The following is a 23,329-nucleotide window of genomic DNA, read 5'->3' as shown; positions in this document are numbered from 1 at the left end:
GTTACTTAACCCACCCATGGCTTAGGGCCGGTTGGGGGCAATGGCCAAATAAAAAAAAAAAAAATAATAAATAAATAAAAACTTGATTTGGACAGGAGAGAATCCTTATCTGGTCCAACACCATATATACAATTAGCTGCCTCACTAATTATGATACAAATATGAGCCATAGAATTTCCCCTGTTATCGCTTCCCTGCAACTTTTATTCTGTCTTTTTTGCACTTCACCAATGCAACCTTCTTCACTGATAGTATCGGTGATACTATCCGCTCTTATATTCCTTTAACTTCAGAATATATTTTATAGCTCATGAGAAAGGGCAGGCTGGTCGAACTCTTAACCCCAAACACAAACTACAAAGAGCATTTATACAATTGTGTGTGCAAACTACAAAGAGCACTGCATAGCCGCCTCATACAAATATGACCCATATAATAATTTCCCCTCTTATTGCTTCCCTGCTGCTTTTATTATGCCTTGCTTTGCACTTCACCAATGCTACTGCTATCAGTGCTACTATCCGACCAGGCCAATCACTAAACACCTCGGAGATCATTGAATCTGCCAACGGAATGTACAAACTTGGTTTCTTTGGTCAAGAAACCTTGGCAAAGTATCACGTGGGAATATGGTTCAGTCATGTTTCTAACCGCAACGTGCTTTGGGTTGCAAACAGGGAGCGGCCATTCCCAGATTCCTCTGTCGTTCTTACCTTCAACCCGGATGGGAAACTTGTAATATCCGATGGCAGTTTATCGTACGTTGTGACCAACAATTTAGGTGGTAACGATACCTCTGCCACGCTATTAGATACAGGTAATCTTGTACTGAAAAACAGGGCATCAGAAGTTTTGTGGCAAAGCTTTGACCATCCTACCGATACTCTTTTGCCGGGAATGAAGGTTGAAGATGATAAGACAGGATGGTCATTAACATCATGGAAAAGTAATGAAGACCCTGCTCCCGGTGTTTTCACTCTGCATCTGGGTTCTCGGAAAGAACTCATCATAATGGAGGGGTCTAAACCATGCTGGAGTAGTCCAATCATTGGTGAACTAGCTGATAAATTCGTGATTGATGGGGAGAACATTTCTTACACTATCAGTAATAATTATCCTTCTCAATTTAGAAGAGTGTCGTTGAGTGTAAAGGGGGAGCTTCGACTGCAGACATGGTCGTCAGACAATTTACAATCTTCTGCAAATTTGTCCGGATCATTAAAGTGTGGGGCTTATGCTTTCTGCGGTGAATTCACCATATGCAATGAGACAGCCGATGAGCCATGTGACTGTTTGCCAGGATTCAAAGCCTATGCAGCCAATTCTATTCAAGGATGTAAGAGAAAAACAGATTTGCCGTGCAGAGATGATGTTCAGAAACATGGGTTTCGTCAAATGTCTATGGTTTATTTGCCCAGTAATCCCCAGCAGTTGCAGTACGTTGGCAATGCTTCTGAGTGCAAATCAGCTTGCTTGAAAAACTGCGACTGTACTGGTTATGCTTATGATCAAGAGCGTGGCTGCCTAGTATGGGAAGGTCCTCTGTTAAATCTGAAACAATTCTCAGAAGATAATACATATAAACAAGACTTCTATTTGAAACTTGCTCGTTTGGACTTGGCTGTCGAAGGTATTTCTTTTTTTTTCTGACTGAAATTTTGTTCTAGAGATATCTACAGGCATTGCCAATTTGTATATCAATTCGTGATGCAAAGAACAATGTCTATATTATTTATTTCTCTGGTTTCCTTTTGCAGACACAAACTCAACGAAATTGAAGGATAACCGATTAAAGAAAATTGTCATTCCGATTGCAGTGATTTTTGCATTGGGCCTTATTGTTTATTATGTGAGGAGGAGAAAGCTCAGAAGCAAGGGTTAGTAAAGAATCGTCCACAACGTTGTTTTAGCAATCCTACATATATATCCTTAAATATGTGTTGTTCTAAAATGCAGGGGAGGATTTGTTACTTTTAGATTTGGGCATGACCCAAAAGGCTAATAATTCAGAGGATGGAAATAGTAGAGAAGTCCAAATGCCATTATTCAGTTTTGCAAGTGTTTCTGCTGCAACTCATAATTTCTCAGCTGCAAATAAGCTCGGAGAGGGTGGCTTTGGACCTGTTTACAAGGTATGTTTCAACGTCTCTAAACGAAATCTTTTGGATATTGAATGTTTCGACAGCTAAACCTTGGCATGTTAACGAGCACAAACAGGCACATGCCACTTTTGTTGCTGTGTATGCTGTGAAACCACTCAATATACCAATTCAGATAAACTTTTACTGTGTGTGTTAGTTTACATGAAATCGGATACATATATGAACAAAAATGAAGAGGAATTGAAGAAATATATATATAAGCATTGTTTGGTGCATTTTTTTTTTACCCCTTTTGACAAATAAAGTGCTGTTTTACTTTTTGGTACATGACAAATAAACTATAGTGCATGGCAGCCACAAATTAGTTGGTAATTTTGGCAATCAAAACTTTTCTGCCAAGGAGCCAAAAACTTTTAATATATGTTTGTAGTTAATGTTGAGTATACACATGTGAATGTAAAAGGATTACGTTTCACATTAGAAAGATATCATGACTTTGGGTGGCTTCTTTTTATTTATTTTTTAATTGAATAAGGAAAGGGTTAAGGAAAGGGCTATAGGGAAGGATCTTTCCCACTTCTGATCTGAATGGAAGAAGTGAGAGATCTTGAAAATGAAAAAGGGATGGGCTCCTCAACAATAAACCCAAAACAAACTAAAATAGCAAAGAAATAAACACAAAAAGGAAGGGCACCCAAACAACAAACCTCAAATGGTAAAAAAAGTGCAAATGCAAGAACCAATTCTGGATCCAGTCCAAAAGGACCAAACAGTAGGCAATGGTAATTCCCAATGATCCCAAAAGAACCATAAGCAAGCCGGGCCTATTCCAGGATTGCACAAGGAGGTGCAAATTGCAAAGAAATTCCGTGAAGAGTTCGTTGCGGGTAAAACAACAACCACTGATAAATGGTTGTTGCATAGTAGGTACTGCAGAGAACCAAAAAGGAGCCGTTGAAGGACGACCACCAACATCAATCTCCTTTTCAAGATCAAGCCATGTCATGGCAGGGAGATAAAAACCCACAAAAAACAAGACAAACAGCAAAATAAAACTGAAATTACAGAAAAACAAAAACAAAATTACAACAAAAACAAGCACTAAGAACACCAAAAAACAAGGGTAGGGGTGGTGGTAGGCGGCCGAAGAACAGATCGGGCACCAACGAGCAGTTGACGGATTGAGGATCGGCTGGCGGAACTGGAAAGCTAGGAGGCCAGGGAGGATGGTGGAAGGGCGATTGGTGGCTGGGTCGGCGTGGGAGAGTAGATTGGGTTTTGAAAAAACCTGATCTAAACCCCCAAAAACCAGATCCACAACCAGGATCTTCAGCAAGGTAGTGGACGACGACAGGGATGGGCTGAATGGCGACAGGCTGGGCGATGGGCTGGATGATGACGGAAACCGAGGTGCTAAGGACGGTGGGCTGAGTAGCAAGCATCGGGAACGAGGGATTGGACGGCACAAGGGGCTGGACGATGGCTGAACGACGACGGGAGAGAAGAGCGGCGAGGGGCGTCGAATCTACACAAGAAAAAAAGAACAAAACACAAAGAAACCCAAATGAAAAACACAGCAAAGAGAGAAAAAAAGGAGAGGAGGGGGAGAGGAAAAGGCAAAAGTCTTTTCCTCCACCCCGGGAGGGCCGCACAAGGCGGAGAGGACCTCATTGGGAGGTGGCTGGGGAAAAAACCCTAAGGGTTTCCCAGAGCTTCTCTCTCAAAACAAGAGAGAGAAAATTTCTGAAAAAATAAGTTTGGGTGGTTAATACAATATAATTTTGTCTAAACTCAAAAGTTTAAGCTTTTGTGTTAAGCGATATTCTAACATGCTATATTATGATTTCACTTAAAGACTCTTAAGGTGTCAATGCATTGATTTTTCTACGCCTGAATCGGGAATTTTGGCCTCTAGCTTGGCTCATGGACTAGAGATTCCACAACCACAAAATGTTTTGCATCCGATTCTTGTTTCCCAAAATGGGTTTTTTGTTTTGGAGTTAAAAAGGTTTTAAGTCTTTATCATTGGTAATGGATTTCTTATGAATGTAGCTTACTATTTTTTTTTTTTTAGTATTTTGCATAATAAAAAATAATTGCAGGGAATATTACTAAAAGGTGATGAGGTAGCTGTAAAAAGACTTTCAAAAAGATCTGGACAAGGTTGGGAGGAGCTTAAAAACGAAGCAATGCTCATAGCTAAGCTTCAACACAAGAATCTTGTTAGACTTTTGGGTTGTTGCATTGAACGAGATGAAAAGATATTAGTTTATGAGTATATGCCCAATAAAAGCTTGGATTTCTTCCTCTTTGGTTTGTAATATCTCCCATTTTGATGCATATGTTTATCTTTGATTTTTATGGACCTTCGCATGTGACTCGTTAATTATCAATTTACATACATATGTAAAGCAGATCAAGAGAAGCGCAGAATATTAGATTGGAGGACTCGTGTTGGAGTCATTGAAGGGATTGCTCAAGGACTTCTTTATCTTCATCAATATTCCAGGTTGAGGATTATTCATAGGGACTTGAAGCCGAGCAATATTTTGTTGGACATAGACATGAATCCCAAGATATCAGATTTTGGAATGGCGAGAATATTTGGTGGAACTGAGTCACAAGCAAATACAAATAGGATTGTTGGCACTTAGTAAGTAATATAAAGGAAACTTCTAAATTATAAAAATCAACATAAAACTTGCAATTACTAATATCTTTAACTTGGTGATGCTGTACAGTGGTTATATGTCCCCTGAATATGCTTTGCAAGGTCTCTTTTCAATCAAATCTGATGTATTTAGTTTTGGCGTACTATTGTTGGAAATTGTGAGTGGCAGGAAGAATACTGGATTTTATCAAACTAACTCTCTCCATTTGATTGGATATGTAAGTATCTTATTTGCAACTTTTGTTCTAGAAATTGAAAACACTTATTTACTTTGATTCATAGCTCGGAGTTGCTGAACAAATGTGCATTTATCGTTATTAAAACAAAATTAGTCCTCTGTTCTTGAAATTTTAGAACGCAAAGTAGAGTATACAACGTACTACTGGTCTTAAAAGCTTAAGATAATAAAACATTATGCATTTAATCACTTACCATCCTTCTAACATCATGTAATTTTCCACTTCTTCTTTGTTTTGAAGGCATGGGAATTATGGACAAGTGACAGGGGATTAGACTTTGTAGATCCACTACTTGATGATATATCCTCTATGCACATGGTATTGAGATATGTTAACATAGCTCTGCTCTGTATTCAAGAAGGTGCAGAGGATAGACCGGCCATGTCTGACGTTGTCGCCATGCTTAGCAATGAAGGCGTAGTTCTACCTTATCCCAAAGAACCTGCTTTCTTGAACGTGAGGATTATGTCGAAGGAAAACCCAGTTAACAGCAGTCCACAAATCTGTTCTCTGAATGGTGCAACGATTTCAACTATGGAAGGCCGGTAACATTTGAAAGTTCAGCCATAAGCGTTCATATTCTCCAAGTAAATTGTCAGAAAACATTCAATCTCTTTGCCTATGGTCTATCACATTATTCCGTTGTGTATTGGATCTTTGGGTCTTTAGCCATATAATTGGTATTATAGTTTCTACTATGTATCATGAAAAGTTGTTTGTACTTTTTTTATGCCTTGACAGACTAATTGTAATACCTTGACAAAACACCCATTTTAAAGTTATAGATTTCTTATGGGGTGTTACACTAATAGACAAGGATGGAACGAGGGGGTCCTTATCAAAATTAGGTTTTATCCAGCCTCCCAATGGAAAATCTTGGTTGTCACTAGTGACAAGTCAAGTTTGTGTTAAGAGTAACAACTCTATCTAATAAATGTATTATGATTCTTCTATTGCACTTTTCTGTGAATAGATTTGTAGAAAAAGTGTCATGATATAGGATGCACTGACCACTTCATATCCAAAAGGACTAATCACAATTGGGGTTCATTGTAATAACTTATATAGTCCAATTCGACCTAATACACATTTACCATGGGACTCAACACATACTAATACAATGTTTTCTTAGAAAGATGTTACATTGCTTCTCTAGAGTGCATGTATCGATGGCAAATGATTGTTTTAGATTCTGGAATTGTTTTGTAACAGGGGAAAAAAAAAAAAAAAAACCATTATGCAATTATAAATTTAGCAACAAAAGAGGCCATTAGGCAATTTCATCTCAAACTTTCTTAGCATGTAGTAAAATTTATATCAGAAGCAAAAGCTTCAACAGATGCTGGAAGGAAATACATATATGAGTTTAGAGAATACTTGTGGCGGATGCAACCAGAAGTTCTTCAACCCACTGCAACCAATGAAATGTATATCAATGCCAAGGCGTGCATGGGATTAATCCCAAAAGCAGGGGAGCTGCTTAGTGAAATTGCTCATTCACTATATTACTCATCAAGGTGAGGGCCGTTGGAATTTTCTTGCAAAACGTTCAGGTAAGCTGCTTAAAGATTGCGCAACATCTACTGGAGATTAGTCATTATTATTTATTCAGAATGTATACCAAATGCACAATTTTAATCAACATTGTGAAGGACTTTTCAAAAACAAAATGCACAATTTCACTCCCATTGCTTTGGCCCCTTTGAACGAGGCTATTCTCGTTGAACTTGACTGCATAGCAAACACCTTCTTGAGACATTCTCACCCCACTCATGACCAAACCGCACCTTGCATTGCAACCGGCGATTGCTCTAAGCCGGTTCTTGGCCTGAGCTAGCTACCATGGGAATGTTGCATGTGGATATATGAATCGACGGCTTAACAAGTACAAATTATATATCATGAGAATCTTACAGGTCGATGTATGAGTCCACGGCAATTCACGATTGATATTTCATTTGAGCCAATATGAGTAAAATGGTAGGCGGCTGTTTCTACAAAAACAAATTCAGCAAAGAAAAGATCTACGCCACGGGTTCAAGTGCCTTGATTATTGATAGACTACAAGTGTTGCAATTATATTGTGCTACATTAGTTTGCAAGAGTTTTTTTTGTAAAATATTTTGTAAGCCTAGCATTTCTCTATCTCTTTTGAGCGAATGTGAGTAATGAATGGTTGAGGGTGGTCTTCCACTTCCTCCCTATTTTTGGACAAATGCAAGAAATGTCACCTAGTCCACACACTCTGTGTTACACCGAACATCCATCAAAGTCCTAACAACTATGTCATGCATTTTCCTAAGAACACTTAATAAATAAACTCTTAGCCTGATCATCACTACCTTTCTCATTTTTATTATTAACTCAATAGAGTTTAAAGCAGACTTGAACATTTGGTAAAGAGATGGTATATTTACAGTACAAAATTGAATTAATGAAATTATCAGAGAAATCTAACAGTGAACGATATAAAATTAGGGCTTGATTCTCATCTTCAATTTTAATATTAATATTTTTCAGATATGTAATAATTTTATTAAATTAATCAAGATGACCATAAAAAGACGTACATTCCTTCCCCTTGAGGGCATATAATGATTGCTTCAAATAAAATTGGTTAATGAGAGACTTCTTAATGTACAAATTTTCTAACTTCCTCCAAAGACCAATGACAGTTTCTTCATCGGTGACTTCTCTCAAGACTTCATCACATTGACACAACAAAATTGCATTGCAAGCTTTTTTTTTTTTTTTTTTTTTTTTTTTTTTTTTCAGGTTTCGCAATTTCTTTCTATAATAATGTTGATGTCGCCTTGCCATCTGAAATCTTCCCCAAACCTTGTTTTCGGAACAAAACACACATTTTAATGCACCTAAGAATGAACTTTAAACTTTTCAACTTTAAATTTTGCAGTAATCATCTTGCAAAAAAAAAAAAAAGAAAAGAAAAGAAAAGAAAAGAAAAACTAAAGATGTAATATCAATTTGGTTGTGACAATATTTCGGATAGCAAAGAAGTAGGAAAGAACATAATAAAATAAGCCCACACATTCTCTCCGCCTTGTTTGACATTCTCAAAAGCAAGTTTTGTGAAAGTAAGACTGGGAAAAAAGCAGATCTCTTCTCAGCTGTTATTGGTCTGGCAAGGTGACAAGGATTTGGGTGGTTTAGTGTAAAATCTCGAAAATGATTAAAAGGTAATCATGAAAGATTGTAGGAATCTTCATCTTTTGGACTAGGTAAACCACCGAATGTCAACGATTTCTCAATACCCAGTTTGTTGAACCCTGATTTTTCTCTCATTTTCTTATTTTTATTGGATTCGTGAAGTTCGTGGGACTTATATAATCTTCCATATTCAATGGTAATTTTGCAAAAATAAGAAAATGGAAGAAAAACCGGAAAAAAAAAAATGTAGCATTTTCCTTATAGAAGGCTTATCCTTTTGATAAGGCAACTTAAAAAAAAAAATAAAAAAATCGCATTTTGTTATGAATGCATTCATGCATTTGATGGATAGCCATTTAATTCCATCTCTTGGAATTCTACACATTCATATCATCTTTTAGAATTCCTATAACATCCATGTAATAAGTTGATTAACCCTTTTGTTTCATATTCCCCATTTCATATTCCTTAACCTTCCATTATGATTCCAAGCCTATAAAAGGAAGTATTGAGTTGTATGTAGATCAAAAAATAATATAGAAGAATCATACATAGTTCTTGAAGAACTAGTTTCACATATTGCAATCTCTTTATTTTGTTTTGTTATTTCCTTTGATTTTACAACACGTTATCAGCACGAATCTCTAGCCAATTATTGTGTTCTTTTGATATTCAACATCAAAAGCTATCCGTGAGCTATTCTCAATTCATTGTAAGTTTCTTTAACGTTTAGTAATCTTATTATCTATTTTAATTAACACTCTAACATTTGCATATCCACGTGAGATTTATATGAACTAGAATTTTATCATACTAATGCTATGAATATAATGTCTTATAGTTTATATTTGAAAATTTTTGGTTTGTGTATAATATCACTTAATTTTAAATAATGTTTATTTATTTAATTCTTGATATATTCTTGTATAGATATTGTCAAATCTTACAAAACTTGAGTTTGTCGCTTTATTATTGGTAATTGATTTCTTATGAAATGTAACTTACCATTTTATTGTTTTAAATATTTCTAACAACAAAAGCCAATTTAAGGGAATATAACTAAAAGTGGATGAGATAGCTGTAAAAAGGCTTTCAAAAAGATCTGGTCAAGGTTGGGAGGAGTTAAAAAATGAAGCAATGCTCATAGCCAAGCTCCAACACAAGAATCTTATTAGTCTTTTAGGTTGCTGCATTGAACGAGCTGAAAAGATACTAGTTTATGAATATATGCCCAATAAAAGCTTGGATTTCTTCCTTTTTGGTTTGTAATATCTCTCTCACACACACACGCACACTAAAAGCTTGGATTTCTTCCTTTTTGGTTTGTAATATCTCTCTCTCTCTCTCTCACACACACACACACACTAAAAGCTTGGATTTCTTCCTTTTTGGTTTGTAATATCTCTCTCTCTCTCTCTCTCTCTCACACACACACACACACACACATATATATATATATATATATAAAATTTTTATGGCCCTGTCCATGTGACTCATTAATTGTCAATTTACTCATATGTAAAGCAGATCGAGAGAAGTGTAGGATATTAGATTGGATGACTCGTGTTGGAGTCATTGAAGAAATTGCTCAAGGACTTTTTTATCTTCATCAATATTCCAGGTTAAGGATTATTCATAGGGACTTGAAGCTTTGTAATATCTTATTGGACATTGACATGAATCCCAAGATATCAGATTTCGAAATGCCAAGAATATTTGGAGGAAATGAGTCACAGGCAAATACAAATAAGATTGTTGGCCCCTAGTAAGTAATATAAAGGGAACTTCTAAATTATAAAAGTCAACATACTAGTTTACATGTGTTGATATAGACATAAAACATGCAATTATTAATATTTTTAATTTGATGAAGTTGTACAATGGTTACATGTCTCCTGAATATGCTTTGGAAGGCCTATTTTCAATCAAATCCGATGTCTTTAGTTTTGGCGTCTTATTATTAGAGATTGTGAGTGGCAAGAAGAATACTAGTTTTTTATCAAAGTGATTGTCTCCATCTTATTGGATATGTGACTATCTTATTTGCATCTTTTGTTGTAGAAATTGAAATCATTTATTTACTTTGATTCATAGTGGGGAGTTGTTGAACAAATGTGCATTCATCATTAATTATTAAAACAAAATTAGTCATATGTTGTTGAAATTTTAGAACGCTAAGTATAGAGTGTCCTATTAGTTTCAAAAACTTAAGCTAATAGAAAATTATGTATTTAATCATTTACCATCATTCTAACATCCTCTAATTTTCCTTTTTCTTTGGATTTGAAGGCATGAGAATTATGGACAAATGATAGGGGATCGGACTTGGTGGATCCACTACTTGATGATATGTCCTCTATGAAGATGGTATTGAGATTTATTAACATAGCTCTGCTTTGTCTTCAAGCAATTGCAGCAGATAGATTTACTATGTCTGATGTTGTTGCAATGCTTAGCAATGAAATTGCAATTCTACCTTATCCTAAAGAACCTGCTTTCTTGAATGTGAGTGGTATGGTGATGACAAACCCAGTTAACAGTAGGCCACAAATATGTTCGCTGAATGATGCAACTTTTTCAATTATGAAAGGCTGATAATATTTGAAAATCCGGCAGAAAACATTCAAGCTCTTTGCCTTTGGTCCATAACATTTTTCATACATTTTTTTTCTTCTATTTTATCTCAGTACCCATTTAACAGAATTGAATCAGCTGGGTCTTGTATCTTTTGGGTCTCTAATTAGCGACATAATCTGATATTACGGTTCTGATATGTTCGTAGATATTAGTTTTCTACTCTGCACAAGAGCCATGTTAGCGTGCCTGTAATGAAATTATAAGTTTTTCTATTACTTGAAAGTTGTAAAACTAATATAGGAACCTCAATTATTTCTGCAAGATTTCAATAGTTGCGACATAACACACCTTTGGTCCTTGTTACAACACTGATCAACAAATTTAAAGAATAAGAGCTTTGCAGAAAAAGTCTCATGATCAAGGATGCATTAGCCACTTCATATCCAAAATAATTATTCATAAGACAAATATTATTTTGCATTCTTCTCATATACTCGGCGAACTTGGCATGTTCAATTCATCATTTATAAAGTCTAATTTCACCAACTAACTAAGTAATGTGAAATTTAGCAATTATGTCTATCTTTATAAGCTATCTACTTTATGTGGGTTATTCTTCATCTTCTGAATATGAGATTATGGTGTTACACTGAACATCCGTCAAAGTCTTAACAACTTTGTCATTCATTCTTATTTTGATTAATTGTACCATGCCAAGAATCTTCCAGACTACATCGTTTTCATTGAATCACTATTGATTGACTCATAAGTAGTAAATTAATCTCTTTTATGGCACATATGGAATATACATGTAGAATTAAGGACCCACCTGCCATTAAATCAACCATCAGAAATGTTGATTACAAGGATAAGTTCTAAATCATCAGACTTTTCTTTGCCAACATTAATTAGTCACAATAGATGAACTTGGCTTATCATCTTTCTCTCTATTCTTCAGCTTTGGACACCCGCTTTGTAATGCACATACTTTTTGCAATAGTAACATTTGACTTTCTTCTTCGACTTGGACTATGATTAGCCTTTTGATTTTCCTTTACCTTTCTTGAGTCCCTCTCGCCGGATCAACCGCTAGGATTAGAGGAATTTTTCCAACGACCCTTAATAAATAAACCTTTGGGTAAAGTCCACTTAACCCCCTCAAACTATCACTCTAATGATAATCTACCCCCCAAACTATCAATTACGACAATTTACCCCACAAACTACCAAAATAATGACAATGTACCTCACAATGTTAGCAAAATGACGAAATTATCCATATAGAATTTTCAATAAGACAAAAATTCCCTGAAAATTTTGAAAAAAAACAAATTTTAATATATATTTTTTATTTTAGTAAGGGTAATTTCGTCATTTTTTAACAATTGGGGGTACATTGTAATTGTTTTGGTAGTTTGGGGGGTAAATTGTCCAAATTGATAGTTTGCGGGGTAGATTGTCATTGAAGTGGTAGTTTGAGGGGATTAAGTCGACTTTACCATAAACCTTTAGCATGATCATCACTACCTTCCTCATTTTTATTCTCAACTCCATAGAGTTTAAAGAAGACTTAAAACATTTGCTAAAGAGATTGTATCTCTACTCTAACATTTAACTTTCTTCTTCGACTTGGACTATGATTAGCCTTTTGATTTTCCTTTACCTTTCTTGAGTCCCTCTCGCCGGATCAACCGCTAGGATTAGAGGAATTTTTCCAACGACCCTTAATAAATAAACCTTTGGGTAAAGTCCACTTAACCCCCTCAAACTATCACTCTAATGATAATCTACCTCCCAAACTATCAATTACGACAATTTACCCCATAAACTACCAAAATAATGACAATCTACCTCACAATGCTAGCAAAATGACGAAATTATCCATATAGAATTTTCAATAAGAGAAAAATACCCTTAAGATTTTGAAAAAAAAAAAAATTTAATATATATTTTTTATTTTAGTAAGGGTAATTTCGTCATTTTTTAACAATTGGGGGTACATTGTAATTGTTTTGGTAGTTTGGGGGGTAAATTGTCGCAATTGATAGTTTGGGGGGTAGATTGTCGCAATTGATAGTTTGGGGGGTAGATTGTCATTGGGGTGGTAGTTTGAGGGGATTAAGTCGACTTTACCCTAAACCTTTAGCATGATCATCACTACCTTCCTCATTTTTATTCTCAACTCCATAGAGTTTAAAGAAGACTTAAACATTTGCTAAAGAGATTGTATCTCTACTGTACAAGATTGAATTAATGAAATTATCAAAAAAATCCGACATTGAACACAATAAAATCAAGACTTGATTCTCATATTCAATTTTAATATCAATATTTTTCAGATCTGTAATAATTTTATTAAATTAATCAAGATGATCACAAAAATACATACATTCCTTCATCTTAAGGGTATATAACAATTGCTTCAAATAAAACTGGTTAGTGAGAGACTTTTTCTTGTAAAATTTTCTAAACTTCCTCCAAAGACCAATGACGTTAATGAAAAAAAAAAAATTCCTTATCTCCTTTTGTTGAAACTCTTTTCCTCGTACTAATTTTTTTACTAACAGAGGCTTACTAAATTAATGTATAGCTCAATTATTGGTAAAAAAAAAAAAAAAAAAAATTAATTAAAAGAAGTCTAACGAGTACCAATGAATGAGCTACACATTAGTTTAATAAGTCTTTATTGATAAAAGATTTAGTACTCTTAGCATTTCTCTTACCTGAAACTCTTTTGGACTCTCATTTCTAAGCAAATATTTATTAAATTATTAAATTTAGGACAATCAAATATTCTAACACTATAGGAAAAAAAGGGGATAATTTTAAATTCAAACTATTTCAAAGTAATAATTTGTATTTTTTTTTCCCCCATACTTTTGACTAGAAAGCTCATGAGAAAAGGATAACGAGTGGCATCTCAAATAATTGACATATAATTTAAGCGATGGTGAGTAATGAATGGTTCGAGGGTGGAGAGTCGTTGAAATGTCAGCTTGACTGAGAGTCCAAACAAAACAACACGGCTTTTACACCGGAAAATCTAACGTTAAAGTGGAAAAAGCTAATGTGAAATTGCAGCCTAGCTTGGTAGTTGGTACCAACCGGATCTTTCCAGTTTTAAATGGATAAGAGAGTATTTAGTTAATGGCTAAAATTTTTCTTGAGAAGATAAATAGGACATATGTCCAATTAATATAAATAATAATAAAATAACAGTTATATTTTAAAAATAATTTAAAAAATAAAATAATAAAAGATTAAAATAAAATAATAAAAATTAAAGGGTAGTTGATCATCCCAATTGGGCCTGAAGTGGCTGATCCACCCCTAAGGGTTATGGGAGTGGCCGAAGCCATCCCAGACCGCCTTTGGGGTGACTTAACCCACCCATGGCCTTAGGGCCGGTTGCGGGCATGACCCTTCACCCCCATGGGCCAAATAACAAAAAAAAAAAAAAAAAACCAAGGGCCGGTTCTGCCCGAACACCATATATACAATTAGCTGCCTCATTAATTTTGATACAAACATGAGCCGTAGAATTTCCCCTGTTATTGCTTCCCTGCAGCTTTTATTCTGTCTTGGTTTGCACTTCACCAATGCAACCTTCTTCACTGATAGTGTCGGTGATACCATCCGCTCTTATATTCCTTTAACTTCAGAATATATTTTATAGTTCATGAGAAAGTGCAGGCTGGTCGAACTCTTAACCCTAAACACAAACTACAAAGAGCATTTATACAATTTTGTGTGCAAACTACAAAGAGCATTGCATAGCCGCCTCATACAAATATGACCCATATAATAATTTCCCCTCTTATTGCTTCCCTGCTGCTTTTATTCTGCCTTGCTTTGCACTTCACCAATGCTACTACTATCAGTGATACTATCCGACCAGGCCAATCATTAAACACCTTGGAGACCATTGAATCTGCCAACGGAATGTACAAACTTGGTTTCTTTGGTCAAGAAACCTTGGCAAAGTATCACGTTGGAATATGGTTCAGTCATGTTTCTGACCGCAACGTGCTTTGGGTTGCAAACAGGGAGCAGCCATTCCCAAATTCCTCTGCCGTTCTTACCTTCAACCCGGATGGGAAACTTGTAATATCCGATGGCAGTTTGTCGTACGTTGTGACCAACAATTCAGGTGGCAACGACACCTCTGCCACGCTATTAGATACAGGTAATCTTGTACTGAAAAACAGGGCATCAGAAGTTTTGTGGCAAAGCTTTGACCATCCTACCGATACTCTTTTGCCCGGAATGAAGGTTGAAGATGATAAGACAGGATGGCCATTAACATCATGGAAAAATAATGAAGTCCCTGCTCCTGGTGTTTTCACTCTGCATCTGGGTTCTTGGAAAGAACTCATCATAATGGAGGGGTCTAAACCATGCTGGAGTAGTCCAATCATTGGTGAACTAGCTGATAAATTCGTGATTGATGGGGAGAACATTTCTTACACTATTAGTAATAATTATCCTTCTCAATTTAGAAGACTGTCGTTGAGTGTAAAGGGGGAGCTTCGACTGCAGACATGGTCGTCAGACAATTTACAATCTTTTGCAAATTTGTCCGGATCATTAAAGTGTGGGGCTTATGCTTTCTGCGGTGAATTCACCATATGCAATGAGACAACCGATGAGCCATGTGACTGTTTGCTAGGATTCAAAGCCTATGCAGCCAATTCTACTCAAGGATGTAAGAGAAAAACAGATTTGCCGTGCAGAGATGATGTTCAGAAACATGGGTTTCGTCAAATGTCTATGGTTTATTTGCCCAGTAATCCCCAGCAGTTGCAGTACGTTGGCAATGCTTCAGAGTGCGAATCAGCTTGCTTGAAAAACTGCGAGTGTACTGGTTATGCTTATGATCAAGAGCGTGGCTGCCTAGTATGGGAAGGTCCTCTGTTAAATCTGAAACAATTCTCAGAAGATAATACATATAAACAAGACTTCTATTTGAAACTTGCTCGTTTGGACTTGGCTGTCGAAGGTATTTCTTTTTTTTTTCTGACCGAAATTTTGTTGTAGAGATATCTCCAGGCATTGCCAATTTGTATATCAATTCGTGATGCAAAGAACAATGTCTATATTATTTATTTCTCTGGTTTCCTTTTGCAGACACAAACTCAACGAAATTGAAGGATAACCGATTAAAGAAAATTGTCATTCCGATTGCAGTGATTTTTGCATTGGGCCTTACTGTTTATTATGTGAGGAGGAGAAAGCTCAGAAGGAAGGGTTAGTAAAGAATCGTCCACAACGTTGTTTTAGCAATCCTACATATATATCCTTAAATATGTGTTGTTCTAAAATGTAGGGGAGGATTTGTTATTTGTAGATTTGGGCATGACCCAAAAGGCTAATAATTCAGAGGATGGAAATAGTAGAGAAATCCAAATGCCATTATTCAGTTATGCAAGTGTTTCTGCTGCAACTCATAATTTCTCAGCTGCAAATAAGCTCGGAGAGGGTGGCTTTGGACCTGTTTACAAGGTATGTTTCAACATCCCTAAACGAAATCTTTTGGATATTGAATGTTTCGACCGCTAAACCTTGCCATGTTAACAAGCACAAACAAGCACATGCCACTTTTGTTGCTGTGTATGCTGTGAAACCACTCAGTATACCAATTCAGATAAACTTTTATTGTGTGTGTTAGTTTACATGAAATTGGATACATATATGAACAAAAATGAAGAGGAATTGAAGAAATATATATACAAGCATTGTTTGGTGCTTTTTTTTTTTACCCCTTTTGACAAATAAAGTGCTGTTTTACTTTTTGGTGCATGACAAATAAACTATAGTGCATGGCAGCCACAAATTAGTTGGTAATTTTGGCTATCAAAGCTTTTCTGCCAAGGAGCCGAAAACGTTTAATATATGTTTGTAAATAATGCTGAGTATACACATGTGAATGTAAAAGGATTAAGTTTCACATTAGAAATATATCATAAGTTTGGGTGGTTAATATAACATAATTGTGTCTAAACTCAAAAGTTTAAGCTTTTGTGTTAAAACGATATTCTAACATGCTATATTATGATCTCACTTAATGACTCTTAAGGTGTCAATGCATTGATTTTTCTACACCCGAATCGGGAATGTTGGCCTCTAGCTTGGCTCATGGACTAGAGATTCCACAACCACAAAATATTTTGCATCCGATTCTTGTTTCTCAAAATGGGTTGTTTGTTTTAGAGTTAAAAAGGTTTTAGTCTTTATCATTGGTAATGGATTTCTTATGAATGTAGCTTACTATTTTTTTTTAGTATTTTTCACAACAAAAAATAATTGCAGGGAATATTACTAAAAGGTGATGAGGTAGCTGTAAAAAGACTTTCAAAAGCATCTGGACAAGGTTGGGAGGAGCTTAAAAATGAAGCAATGATCATAGCTAAGCTTCAACACAAGAATCTTGTTAGACTTTTGGGTTGTTGCATTGAACAAGATGAAAAGATATTAGTTTACGAGTATATGCCCAATAAAAGCTTGGATTTCTTCCTCTTTGGTTTGTAATATCTCCCATTTTGATATATATGTTTATCTTTGATTTTTATGGACCTTTGCATGTGACTCATTAATTATCAATTTCCATAAATATGTAAAGCAGATCAAGAGAAGCGCAGGATATTAGATTGGAGGACTCGTGTTGGAGTCATTGAAGGAATTGCTCAAGGACTTCTTTATCTTCATCAATATTCTAGGTTAAGGATTATTCATAGGGACTTGAAGCCGAGCAATATTTTGTTGGACATAGACATGAATCCCAAGATATCAGATTTTGGAATGGCGAGAATATTTGGTGGAACTGAGTCACAAGCAAATACAAATAGGATTGTTGGCACTTAGTAAGTAATATAAGGAAACTTCTAAATTATAAAAATCAACATAAAACTTGCAATTACTAATATCTTTAATTTGGTGATGCTGCACAGTGGTTATATGTCCCCTGAATATGCTTTGGAAGGCCTGTTTTCAATCAAATCCGATGTATTTAGTTTTGGCGTACTATTGTTGGAAATTGTGAGTGGCAGGAAGAATACTGGTTTTTATCAAACTGACTCTCTCCATTTGATTGGATATGTAAGTATCTTATTTGCAACTTTTGTTCTAGAAATTGAAAACACTTATTTACTTTGATTCATAGCTCGGAGTTGCTGAACAAATGTGCATTTATCGTTATTAAAACAAAGTTAGTCATCTGTTCTTGAAATTTTAGAACGCAAAGTAGAGTATACAACGTACTACTGGTCTCAAAAGCTTAAGATAATAAAACATCATGCATTTAATCACTTACCATCCTTCTAACATCATGTAATTTTCCACTTCTTCTTTGTTTTGGGATTTGAAGGCATGGGAATTATGGACAAGTGATAGAGGATCGGACTTTGTGGATCCACTACTTGATGATATATCCTCTATGCACATGGTATTGAGATATGTTAACATAGCTCTCCTCTGTGTTCAAGAAGGTGCAAAGGATAGACCAGCCATGTCTGACGTTGTCGCCATGCTTAGCAATGAAGGTGTAGTTCTACCTTATCCCAAAGAACCTGCTTTCTTGAATGTGAGAATTATGTCGAAGGAAAACCCAGTTAACAGCAGGCCACAAATCTGTTCTCTGAATGGTGCAACGTTTTCAACTATGGAAGGCCGATAACATTTGAAAGTTCAGCCATAAGCATTCATATTCTCCGAGTAAATTGTCAGAAAACATTCAATCTCTTTGCCTATGGTCTATAACATTATTCCGTTGTGTATTGGATCTTTGGGTCTTTAGCCATATAATTGGTATTATAGTTTCTAATATGTAGCATGAAAAGTTGTTTGTACTTTTTTTATGCCTTGACAAACTAATTGTAATACCTCGACAAAACACCAATTTTAAAGTTATAGATTACTTACGGGGTGTTACACTAATAGACAAGGATGGAATGAGAGGGTCCTTATCAAAATTAGGTTTTATCCAGCCTCCCGATGAAAAATCCTGGTTCTGTCACTAGTGACAAGTCAAGTTTGTGTTAAGAGTAACAACTCTATCTAATAAATGTATTGTGATCATTCTATAACACTTTTCTGTGAATAGTTTTGTAGAAAAAGTGTCATGATATAGGATGCACTGACCACTTCATATCCAAAAGGACTAATCACAATTGGGGTTCATTGTAATAACTTATATAGTCCAATTCAACCTAATACACATTTATCATGGGACTCAACACATAGTAATACAATGTTTTCTTAGAAAGATGTTACATTGCTTCTCTAGAGTGCATGTATCGATGGCGAATGATTGTTTTAGATTATGGTATTGTTTTGTAACAGGAAAAAAAAAAAAAAACCATTATGCAATTGTAAATATAGCAACAAAAGAGGCCATTAGGCAATTTCATCTCAAACTTTCTTAGTATGCAGTAAAATTTATATCAGAAGATCAAAAGCTTCAACAAATGCTAGAAGGAAATACATATATGAGTTTAGAGAATACTTGTGGCGGATGCAACCAGAAGTTCTTCAACCCACTGCAACCAATGAAATGTATGTCAATGCCAAGGCGTGCATGGGATTAATCCCAAAAGCGGGGGAGCTGCTTAGTGAAATTGCTCATTCACTATATTACTCATCAAGGTGAGGGCCGTTGGAATTTTCTTGCAAAACGTTCAGGTAAGCTGCTCAAAGATTGCGCAACATCTACTGGAGATTAGTCATTATTATTTATTCAGAATGTATACCAAATGCACAATTTTAATCAACATTGTGAAGGACTTTTCAAAAACACAATGCACAATTTCACTCCCATTGCTTTGGCCCCTTTGAATGAGGCTATTCTCGTTGAACTTGAATGCATAGCAAACACCTTCTTGAGACATTCTCACCCCACTCACGACCAAACCGCACCTTGCATTGCAACCGGCGATTGCTCTCAGCCGGTTCTTGGCCTGAGCTAGCTACCATGGGAATGTTGCATGTGGATATATGAATCGACGGCTTAACAAGTACAAATTATATCCTATCATGAGAATCTTACAGGTCAATGTATGAGTCCACGGCAATTCACGATTGATATTTCATTTGAGCCAATATGAGTAAAATGGTAGGCGGCTGTTTCTACAAAAACAAATTCAGCAAAGAAAAGATCTACGCCACGGGTTCAAGTGCCTTGATTATTGATAGACTACAAGTGTTGCAATTATATTGTGCTACATTAGTTTGCAAGAGTTTTTTTTGTAAAATATTTTGTAAGCCTAGCATTTCTCTATCTCTTTTGAGCGAATGTGAGTAATGAATGGTTGAGGGTGGTCTTCCACTTCCTCCCTATTTTTGGACAAATGCAAGAAATGTCACCTAGTCCACACACTCTGTGTTACACCGAACATCCATCAAAGTCCTAACAACTATGTCATGCATTTTCCTAAGAACACTTAATAAATAAACTCTTAGCCTGATCATCACTACCTTTCTCATTTTTATTATTAACTCAATAGAGTTTAAAGTAGACTTGAACATAAAAAGGCGTACATTAAATTATTACTGTCATTAACTCATGTAATAATTTTATTAAATTAATCAAGATGACCATAAAAAGGCGTACATTCCTTCCCCTTGAGGGCATATAATGATTGCTTCAAATAAAATTGGTTAGTGAGAGACTTCTTCATGTACAAATTTTCTAACTTCCTCCAAAGTCCAATGACAGTTTCTTCATCGGTGACTTCTCTCAAGACTTCATCACATCGACACAACAAAATTGCATTGCAAGCTTTTTTTTTTTTTTTTTTTTTTTTTTTTTTTTTCAGGTTTCGCAATTTCTTTCTTTGATAATGTTGATGTCGCCTCGCCATCTGAAATCTTCCCCAAACCTTGTTTTCGGAACAAAACACACATTTTAATGCACCTAAGAATGAACTTTAAACTTTTCAACTTTAAATTTTGCAGTAATCATCTTGCCAAAAAAAAAAAAAAGAAAAGAAAAGAAAAGAAAAGAAAAACTCAAGATGTAATATCAATTTGGTTGTGACAATATTTCGGATAGCAAAGAAGTAGGAAAGAACATAATAAAATAAGCCCACACATTCTCTCCGCCATGTTTGACGTTCTCAAAAGGAGGTTTTGTCGAAAGTAAGACTGGGAAAAAAGCAGATCTCTTCTCAGCTGTTATTGGTCTGGCAAGGTGACAAGGATTTGGGTGGTTTAGTGTAAAATCTCGAAAAGGATTAAAAGGTAATCATGAAAGATTGTAGGAATCTTCATCTTTTGGACTAGGTAAACCACCGAATGTCAACGATTTCTCAATACCCAGTTTGTTGAACCCTGATTTTTCTCTCATTTTCTTATTTTTATTGGATTCGTGAAGTTCGTGGGACTTATATAATCTTTCATATTCAATGGTAATTTTGCAAAATTAAAAAAATGGAAGAAGAACCGGAAAAAAAAAATGTAGCATTTTCCTTATAGAAGGCTTATCCTTTTAATAAGGCAACTTAAAAAAAAATAAAAAAATCGCATTTTGTTATGAATGCATTCATGCATTTGATGGATGACCATTTAGTTCCATCTTTTGGAATTCTACACATTCATATCATCTTTTAGAATTCCTATAACATCCATGTAATAAATTGATTAACCCTTTTGTTTCATATTCCCCCTTTCATATTCCTTAACCTCCCATTATGATTCCAAGTCTATAAAAGGGAGTATTGAGTTGTATGTAGATCACACAATAATATAGAAGAATCATACATAGTTCTTGAAGAACTAGTTTCACATATTGCAATCTCTTTATTTTGTTTTGTTATTTCCTTTGATTTTACAACACGTTATCAGCACGAATCTCTAGCCAATTATTGTGTTATTTTGATCTTCAACATCAAAAGCTATCCGTGAGCTATTCTCAATTCATTGTAAGTTTTTTTAACGTTTAGTAATCTTATTATCTATTTTAATTAACACTCTAACATTTGCATATCCACGTGAGATTTATATGAACTAGAATTTTATCATACTAATGCTATGAATATAATGTCTTATAGTTTATATTTGAAAATTTTTGGCTTGCGTATAATATCACTTAATTTTAAATAATGTTTATTTATTTAATTCTTGATATATTCTTGTATAGATATTGTCAAATCTTACAAAACTTGAGTTTGTCGTTTTTGACGTTTCTGGCAAAAATTACTTATCTTGGATCCTTGATGCTGAGATCCATCTTGAAGCTATGAATCTTGGAAATACTATTGAGGAAGATAATCAAGTATCCCAACAGGATCGCGCTAAAGCAATGATTTTTCTTCGCCATCATTTGCATGAAGAATTAAAAATTGAGTACCTTACGGTAAAGGATCCCTTGACCTTGTGGAATAATTTAAGGGAGAGATACGAGCACCAGAAGACAGTTATCTTCCCAAAAGCTCGCTATGATTGGATGCACCTGAGGTTGCAAGATTTTAAGAGTGTCAGTGACTATAACTCTACACTCTTTAAAATCAGCTCACAATTAAAATTGTGTGGAGAAAAAGTCACTAATGTGGATATGTTAGAAAAAACATATACCACATTTCATGCCTTGAATGTGCTCCTGCAGCAGCAATATCGAGAGCGTAATTTCACAAAATATTCTGAACTGATATCTTGTCTTTTAGTGGCTGAGCAAAACAACGAGCTATTAATGAAAAATCATCAATCTCGTCCAATGGGTTCTACACCATTTCCTGAAGCAAATGGAACCTCATTTCATGGTAATAAAGGAAACCGTGGTCGTGGACGTGGATGTGGTAGAAAAAATTATGGAAGTCAAGGGGAACGTACTCATAATTCTTACAAAAGAAATACCCCATACCACCAGAAGTGGAACCACACTGAGGCAAAACAAAATGAAACAAAGGTTTACAGAATAAACCTACAAAGAACTATGAAGATAAATGTTACAAGTGTGGTAAGAAAGGACATTGGTCGCGTACCTGTCGTACGCCTAAACATTTGGTAAACCTATATCAAGCCTCCATAAAAGAAAAGGGGATTGAAATGAATTTTGCTAATCACAGTAATCCTGAAGATTCTCCAATTTTTCTTGATACTCTAAATGGAGACGGTATCACTCATCTTGATGTTTCTGATTTCTTTGTAGACTCTAACACAAATACTGATCTTCTGATTGGTGATGAATATGTCTACAACAATTAATATGTTTTCTTTATGTTTTAATCACAGTATGTTTACATTGTCAAATTTAATTGTATTTGGTTATTTTCTTTTTGATTAATGAAATTTTAATATATATTTTGTTTATATATAGAGGTATGGGTCATATTGATGGAATGATTAATTCCAAGATGATTGGTGAAGATTTGTGTCTAGTAAACAGTTGTACAACGCACACAATTCTTAGAGATAAGAAATATTTTCAATACTTGATATTAAACAAAGCTAGTGTCAATACAATATCAGGTTCATCAAACCTAATCGAAGGCTCTGGAGGAGCGAATATCATATTGCCAAAAGGAACAAAATTTTGTATGGATGATGCTTTGTATTCTTCTAAATCTAGAAGAAATTTAATC

The 23,329-nt window shown here is 35.2% G+C and overlaps 1 protein-coding gene across 1 annotated transcript; it reads left to right on the top strand.

The window, feature by feature from the left end:
* Window positions 1-423: 423 nt before the first annotated feature.
* On the top strand, window positions 424-18,429 carry LOC132190923 (uncharacterized). Its single transcript, XM_059605949.1, has 15 exons — window positions 424-1,630; window positions 1,758-1,877; window positions 1,957-2,132; window positions 4,205-4,415; window positions 4,518-4,755; window positions 4,844-4,931; window positions 5,253-5,557; window positions 9,802-9,945; window positions 14,639-15,756; window positions 15,885-16,004; window positions 16,084-16,259; window positions 17,067-17,277; window positions 17,380-17,617; window positions 17,705-17,852; window positions 18,121-18,429. Exons 1-15 carry the CDS (start codon window positions 424-426, stop codon window positions 18,427-18,429), a joined length of 4,809 nt encoding a protein of 1,602 aa, XP_059461932.1.
* The last annotated feature ends 4,900 nt before the right edge of the window (window positions 18,430-23,329 follow it).

The sequence above is a fragment of the Corylus avellana genome, chromosome ca8, assembly GCF_901000735.1.
Source record: "Corylus avellana chromosome ca8, CavTom2PMs-1.0".
NCBI classification, from domain to species: Eukaryota; Viridiplantae; Streptophyta; class Magnoliopsida; order Fagales; family Betulaceae; genus Corylus; species Corylus avellana.
The sequence above is the reverse complement of the archived record's forward strand: the minus strand, read 5'-3'. Positions and strand labels throughout refer to the sequence as shown.

What these genes read in the sequence shown, in the direction of transcription:
- LOC132190923 (XM_059605949.1), top strand. Translation starts at nt 424, where the DNA reads ATGACCCATATAATAATTTCCCCTCTTATTGCTTCCCTGCTGCTTTTA. An exon ending in GAGAAAGCTCAGAAGGAAGG is followed by an intron (nt 16,005 to 16,083) that starts GTTAGTAAAGAA and finishes TCTAAAATGTAG; the next exon opens with GGGAGGATTTGTTATTTGTA. An exon ending in AATAGGATTGTTGGCACTTA is followed by an intron (nt 17,618 to 17,704) that starts GTAAGTAATATA and finishes GATGCTGCACAG; the next exon opens with TGGTTATATGTCCCCTGAAT.